The sequence below is a fragment of the Portunus trituberculatus genome, chromosome 37 (genome assembly GCF_017591435.1).
Source record: "Portunus trituberculatus isolate SZX2019 chromosome 37, ASM1759143v1, whole genome shotgun sequence".
In the NCBI taxonomy this organism is placed as follows: domain Eukaryota; kingdom Metazoa; phylum Arthropoda; class Malacostraca; order Decapoda; family Portunidae; genus Portunus; species Portunus trituberculatus.
Genome location: NC_059291.1, coordinates 2,151,571 through 2,159,186, shown reverse-complemented (window position 1 = coordinate 2,159,186; position 7,616 = coordinate 2,151,571). Strand labels below are relative to the sequence as shown.

The following is a 7,616-nucleotide window of genomic DNA, read 5'->3' as shown; positions in this document are numbered from 1 at the left end:
CGGCGACGGGGCCAGTGAAGATGCACAGTGGGCTGAAGGTTTTATCACACATCTCGTCAGTCCAGTAGTAGAAGTGCTCGTAGGTCATTGCAGAACACCTACCGAGAAAAGAGACTTATTAGAGCGTGTTGCATTGCTTGAAAACCCCAAACACTGACAGCCGAGTCTCGTCAACCTTCATCTCGTCTTATCTTTGGTATCTGGTGGCGTAAGTCTACCAAGAAAGAGTGACTAACCAGCCCGGAGATCTTTGTTGTGGAGATAAGACGGCTCGATAACAGCGGGCCCCGGGTAGAGCTGCGGGCGGTGCGGAATATGGGTCGGTGTGTGGAGGTCCCCTTTGCACGCAGGAGTCCTTGTACCTGAGAGAGGAGCGTTTTTAAGTAAGAGAGAAGTATTGCGTTGATGTGTTGTGCGGGACATGAAGGCTGTTACAGGCAAAGAGGAGATATCGTTAACTTTAATGGAGAGCCGCCGCCCGTTAAGGAGGTCACAGGGAGCCCGAGGGGAATACAGGAATAGAGGAGGATGGAAAGACATCTGCCGTCAAAAATAATCGTTTACATAAAAGCATATAGATTACTCCCAGAACAAATATCCTTCCTCACACCTGTGCAACGCAGTAGCATCCACCTCACTGAAATAATGCTGTTGTAATGATAAATATAACTCATGCATTCAATATAGCATTCAGTGTTATGAAAGTTAGAACGTTAGAAGTATGAAGTGTGTGCTTTGTCTCCACATTCACATATGTAGTTAACTTGTGAAACAGTGCATACCATGATTTCACTCATCTGTTGGAGTAAGTTCCTTAACATTTCACAAATATGAAAATTCTAATTGTTAGTCACGTGTCATGTCTTCATATTTCAGTTAGTCTATAAAAGTATGCATATACTATTTTTATTTTCTTATTTAGTGCAAGAATTTAAAAAGTGACCGTTCCACCTCAAGACTAAATGTTCTGCTCAACCTTCAGGCTGGCTCAATAAGGGGACGCAGTCAAGAGATTCTCAGATGAATAGTCTGTGAAGGGAAGAAGAGGTAGTCGTGTGCGCTTACTGTCTCACTAATAGAACAAGACTGAAAGCAGCTGAAGAAAAAAAATATTAACAAGAATACTCTGATCAGACTTTAGTGAAAGTAACGTAAGGGATACAGCACAGAGGAGGTCGAAAAGAGATCTCATTGGCCGCCTGAACTGTGATGACTTCCCCTTTGGTATTGAGGAGTAGAAACTGCGAGTTTGGGTCAAGTTGAAGCAAGGAAGTTATTCGGACCGAGGGAATTGTTACTTTTGTATTGTCGATATTGTCGTAAGAATTGCTCTGGAAGAAGAATAGCTGTGTAACATTGCATTTATGTGTGTCTAGTGTGAAGCAGTTCTGAAGGAATCCATGGGCTTAATACATAGTTAACGTGCACATACATAGCTCACAGTTATGCCCTTAACATCCCGCAGAATTATTCACATTCCATGTCATGGATTTAAATAATGGTGGGCGTTTATTTATTTTAATAACCACGACTAGTCATGACAGTATTAACAATAATAACTAATTATTCTGCTGGATTAAATAAAGTGCCTTACTTCATCGACCAGAATGGAGCGCCAAGGGGCATGGCAGAGTCGTCTGCCGTCCACGACCATGCATTGGTATCAATATCGTAGCGTCCGCCAATCCAGTAATTAGAGGTCAATTCTGTCAAAAAGGCACGCAGTCAGCAGATGAAGTATCAGTTTTCAAACACCAAACAAATAATGTGTGCATTCCTTCACACTCCACAAGAGACACCGCTAGCAGTGTCGTCACCTGCACCCTCCACTCATGCCTTCAAGTGGCATCTCCGCCAGTTACATCATAACTCTCTACATGACATTTGCATAAAGCTAATATTATTTCAAATTACATGTAGTGTGAAGACAATCAATATTAATGATCAAAAGCAACGCTTTACAGTGGTTTTGCAGTGAAAGGTAAACAAATAAGGATATTGTATTAATGTTGATTATTGGAACAATTAAAGCATACTTACTTTCCTCTCTCATATACTCCATTAGGCGGCCATAACTTTCAAAATCCTTTGCATGCCACAGGTCACCATAGATGCTAAGACAGAACTGTCGAGCCTCTGCCCACGACACCTGATGAGAATAACAAAATACGTAGACAAGACCGAAGTAACGTGATGAATGTTTGTATTGAAGTGCTCTGAAAAAAGAAAAAAAAAAAAAAAAAACAGGCAGAGGACAATAATCAGTGTTTCTCAGAAACGAGTAAAAGGAATAAGGAAACAAGCTAATCACAGAATAAGAGTAGTGTGTTTTAACCTTGGCTGGTGAGAAGAAAGAGAGACAATCATTTCCGACGCGGAGGTACAGCATGGGGCAGTCTGGCGTCTTATAATTCAAGGTGGAGTTAACAGCTGAATTCAGCAAGGAGATCACCTCACTGCCTGTGGGTCATCATGACATGAAGAATATTGGAAAAGCCTGTGTCTTGCGTGGTAATGTGATTATGTGACTCAAGGATAGGAAGCAGCGTCTCACTCTGAAGAAAATGAGTGTGACTTTTCAGGGCTAGTGAAGTTAATGTAATGAGTTGTCTGCATTCCCTTCTTACATCAGATGTGTTATATAATAGTTGACAAGTATCAGGACAGAGTTCACACTTCACAAGCAGCTTCATGAAACTTACTCATGTTCATACCATCTGGCTTCCTTACGCCTAGTTTTGGTTGAAGAATAATCTGACAGAAAGAAAGAAAGAAAAGTTAGAATTGTGACATAACAAGGCGACATGCTTAGTTCTGTTCTCATAACACAATCCTCACCTGAGTTCATAAGAATACCATTGCACTTCCCATGCTCAGTGAACGATCTGATAGCAAAGAGAAGGCCTCGCATCCCATACCTCACAAATTGTCGAGTTTATGTTACTGCCACTTCCACCGTTCCTACACACGTAATATGCTGTCCGACACCCTCCATAGTAATAGATGGATTGTTCAGAAGCATAACGACAATTCCTAGACGTTGGCGGCCATAGCTGTAGTAGTAATAATTTATGAAACATTTTAGAACGAAGTATATAATAGTTCAGCTGTCATTTCAGATTATAACGAGCTCTACAATTTTGCTCCCGTGGCATGCTTCTCTGTACATCCCAGCACACTTACCTTACACAGGCTGGCCTCCTCGTCTGAGCCGTCCGAACAATCTCGTCTCTGGTTACAAATACTATCTCTTGAAATATACTGACCGCCACTCTGACATTCGATCTGGCTGCTTTCTTGACATCCTACTTCTGTAAGTTCCAAAATTGATCATTTCCGATCTTTAATTAAACAGGTAATGTCATCTCAGTAAAGGTATATATGAAATTCTAGTAGCGTTAAATCAGTGTTAGTGTATCCATGTCCTCCTTTTCTTTCCATCAAAAATGGGACCTCTGTGGGCTTTAACAATCATCAACCTCAGTTCCAGTTCAGACAATTTTTTGCAAACATTGGTATAAAAGGAAAAACCTTTTGTCCCATTTTAGACTAGTGATGTTATTTCATTCAAATCAAGAAGTGTTTATATTGCATACTGTAAGGTGATAGCGGAGTGAAGAATTTCCTACTGACCTGCAGTGTAAAGCAAGGCAAGGAGGAAAACAAGGGAGAGGACCACTTGCAAGGAGCCACGTGAAGTCACCATGGTGAGAGGCGAGATGACCTGCATGAAGAGTGCACATTATGAGTTAACGTGTGTGTGTGTGTGTGTGTGTGTGTGTGTGTGTTACTTTAGCCTCATTTTCTACTAGAGGCAGTTCAGCGTGGCGATGAAGAGCACTAAATTCAGATAAACGTTTCTCACTTTGATGGGAGGTCTGCATTACAGAGCATTACGAAGCAAATAAACCAAAGCAACAGGACAACCACACCTTAGTGTTTGTGAAGAGCAGCGTCAGGGAGTGGCCGTCGTCACCTCTTCCAGCACAGAGAGTGGAGAGGCTGCAGGACCGCTCGAGGCGTGGGCCGTGGCGGGTGGATGGGTTCTGAAGTAGTGCGCGGACCAGCAAGAGAGAGAGACTGCTGGTGCCGGACTGGTGGGCGATGGGTCTTGAGTCACGAGTCAGAATACACATGATCACTTAAGTCGTACAGGATTCTGACACGTACTCAGCGTTGGTGGACAATATGCGTGCATTGTGGGGCAAACAATTTAGACCAATATTGCCATAGGAATTATGCACTTTGCATCTCTCTATATAGTTCTCATCAGGGACTTACTCTGTGGCTGGGTTGTAGCTTAAGAAATATTATGCATTGCCGTCCCTAGATAAGGATTCTTGCCATGGCAACACGTGACGTCAGGGAAGGCGGGAACCGTGCGCTTGGCCGTACCTTCCCCACATGCACACACTGGCCCGGAATGGGACTGAACATTGAGCTATAGTTTGGGACAGAAACACCGTTATTGTTAACCTGTTACCAAGGGTCTCTACGAAATCTGAGTTTAAGCTAGTGGTGTCAAATGATCTCGAGATTTTGAAATTACAAACTATAGAGTGAAGTTTGCAACGTATTTTACTGCTCAAGGTAGTTTCCAAAGAAGATAGAATTTGTTTCATCTGGTGACACACACACACACACACACACACACACACACACACACACACACACACACACACACACACACACACTCGATAAGTGCAACGCTAGTAATTATAAAGAATTTTGCCATAACACAGGTGACCCGGTGTACCAGGAAAAAATTCCTCCCTGACTGTAGTTCCCTACGGGAAAAGTAGCCCAGGTTAAATTCCCCCCCCCGGAAATTAGTCTGGGCTGTTTTTCCAGGGCGGAGGGAATTACAGAGCTAGGATATATTTCCCCCTCTTGGCCATTTTTGCGCCTCACACAATAAAAAATCATACCACCGTTTTCAAGTCACCAAGGGCATAGTGTACATTTTGTTTTGGAATACTTTTGACATACGTAGGTGTGACAATACAACGTAGGTCATATGGCGCTATGGACAAAGGAAGGCAGAGACAAGAGTCAAGGTAGGGAAGGAGACGTTTGTGTGTTTGAGAGGCAAGTCCACCGCAGGGACAACCCGTACACAAAACAGCGTAACGTAGCGAATACAGTGATTAGTGAAGAGTAAAAGTACGAGTAAGTTCATGATATTGTTGTGTAACTGTCTCTGCAACAATACCCCACTTACTTTTATAAGTCGTAGACCCACGTATGCTACGTTTACTGACTGGCGTTTGACTGTGTAGGAGTGTCTCTCCTTCCCTTCCTGTTGTGCCGGCGCCTGGGTGAGGTTGAGTACCGCTCACTTGCCGCTTTGACTCTGTAAAACTCTTTCCTTATAGCACACAGACATGTATTTGGGTAGTCACGGTCACTTGTATCCTTTAACACTTATATTTCTATACAACACTTCTCTTTTATCCCATAAGTCACCTCCAGCCAACGGCCGTCGAAAGGCAATGTTCCTAACCCAGCAACTACCAAGAGTTAATCATATATTTCTTGATTTCTTTTAACGTTAAAAGTCAAGGTAAAAAAGGCTATCTTTCAGTGGAGACAGAATATTTGTAAAGAGAACATCAAAATTTCAGATTTCTAATCAAGTTTAAAATCTTGAAAGGGAACTTCTTCTTTGTTTAGTCCATCGAGGTACTTTCACTATTCAAGTATTGGAAGTATGTGTGGTAGGTGTGGTCCTTCATGTTCAGATACAACTGCTGCTTCTGCTCGGAGTAATCTGACTCTCAGCTGCTCCCTATTACCTGTTGCTGACTTTTTATTTTTTTTTTTTTTTTATCGAGGTCTGTCTCGTGCTCGAATCACTGTATTGTTAGGCTTAAGTGATTTGCCAGTTTGCCTCGTTGTTGTTAATGCTAGTAGCAGCAGCAGCAGCAGCAGCAGTAATAATAGTAGTAGTAGTAGTAGTAGTAGTAGTAGTAGTAGTAGTAGTAGTAGTAGAGAGAGAGAGAGAGAGAGAGAGAGAGCAAGGGGGGAATATTAGCCAGGAGGGTGGGAATATTATCCTGGGTCAATATACCCCTGTGGGAGATCTATCCTAGGGCAGATTTACCCTCGGGGGAATTTCAAACGGGGGGAAATACAGACTGGTACACCGGACGGACAACTCACATCACAACCTACCGCACCACACAGTTACATCACACAACACACACCTAACCGCACAACCATTGTAACCGCTCATTCTGGTCACCTAACGCCTGACATAACACCCAGCCACATCATGGACTCAAAGCCACATCATACCACACGCTACACCTGTCACACAGCAGCATATGCATTACCCAATCACTTAACGCGCCTTATCACTTCCAACCGCACTACACTGTTTACGTCGCAACAACCACAGAGGAACCCGTACAAAAAGTAGGATAGATAAGTAAGTGATCAATAAATAGAAAGTTTTAATACTCATTACATCCAGCCACAGAATCACCCTTATCACTCAAAGCTCATAATCACATCATATTACACATCACACCAACATGACGCAACCAACTTTCTCGACAGTAGCTCCTTTCCCCACCCCACGTCTCCTGTGTTACTACTTATGAAAATGAAAATACCCAATGTTTCTTTGCATAAAACTCACCTAAAGGTTGGTAAATCTACCTCTAATAATAACATTTTACGAAATAAATTACATAATGCTTTACCATAGTGTAAAAAGAACTGCAAAGGAGTGTTTTAATTTAGATTCTCATGCAGAATCACTGTCATTCTTTCCTGAGGCTAAAGTACAATTGTCTGTTCTGCCTTTCTCCATTGATCTTCGTAGTACTTTCGACAGTATCCATTCTTAGCCTCTGAGATAAATGTTTTTAGATAGCTTCCATTCATGTCAAGGCACTCTTTTTTTTTTTTTTTTTTTTTCTTATAGATTGTTTTGCTAGGAGCCTGTTTGGTACGGCGCTAGTCATAAGTCTGCCTGCTTGCTTTGTGTTAATGTTTAGTTGAGAGATCACTCTCAAGTGATGCTGAAGAATGAGGCAGTGCCACTAAGACACACATAAACCGTGATCGAGTGTCAGCTGTACCCCGCTCTGAGCAGTCCTTCTATCCGGCAAGTCACATTTTTGAGTCGCCAAACATTGATTGCCTTATATTTACTATAATAATTCAAGTAAGTTATTCGCTCTTTTATGACGTCCATTTTTGTTCGGATTTTAACGGTTAAAAGTGCAAAATTTAGTAGATTCAGAAATAGAAAACTTCAAGTCCAAGGTCAAGATAAAAATGCAAGAAGGTCTTGTATGAAAACCCAAGCTGTGGTTACACTTGCCTCTCCTTCCTTGTAGCCAATATTACTTGTACCGGACGAGTGACGGGTCAGGCGACGGTACATGTGAGAAGCACGACGCAGCTAGGCGGTGTAGTTGTCGGCTTTAGACGGATTTGTAACTGTCGTTTATCAAAATTAGCAATAAAAGACCAGTATTGCCACTGTTTTGATGCGAAATGAATTACCTTGTAATCAGTATGCAAATGTTATCATGATATTTTTCAATATATATATATATATATATATATATATATATATATATATATATATATATATATATATA

At 41.8% G+C, this 7,616-nt stretch overlaps 1 protein-coding gene across 1 annotated transcript in view; it reads right to left on the bottom strand.

Moving 5' to 3' along the window:
• LOC123514332 overlaps positions 1-4,193 on the bottom strand; it is a 5,055-nt gene extending 862 nt beyond the window's left edge. Inside the window, exons 1-10 of the mRNA XM_045272168.1 lie at positions 3,933-4,193; positions 3,634-3,724; positions 3,184-3,311; positions 2,919-3,053; positions 2,703-2,754; positions 2,336-2,460; positions 2,041-2,149; positions 1,595-1,706; positions 237-362; positions 1-98 (exon numbers count right to left, since the gene is read on the bottom strand). The exon at positions 1-98 is cut by the window's left edge and continues 862 nt beyond it. Of these exons, the coding sequence (XP_045128103.1) occupies positions 1-98; positions 237-362; positions 1,595-1,706; positions 2,041-2,149; positions 2,336-2,460; positions 2,703-2,754; positions 2,919-3,053; positions 3,184-3,311; positions 3,634-3,724; positions 3,933-4,136 (1,180 nt within the window). The 5' untranslated portion in view covers positions 4,137-4,193. The remainder of the gene's footprint in view (positions 99-236; positions 363-1,594; positions 1,707-2,040; positions 2,150-2,335; positions 2,461-2,702; positions 2,755-2,918; positions 3,054-3,183; positions 3,312-3,633; positions 3,725-3,932) is intronic.
• Between the last annotated feature and the right edge of the window lie 3,423 nt (positions 4,194-7,616).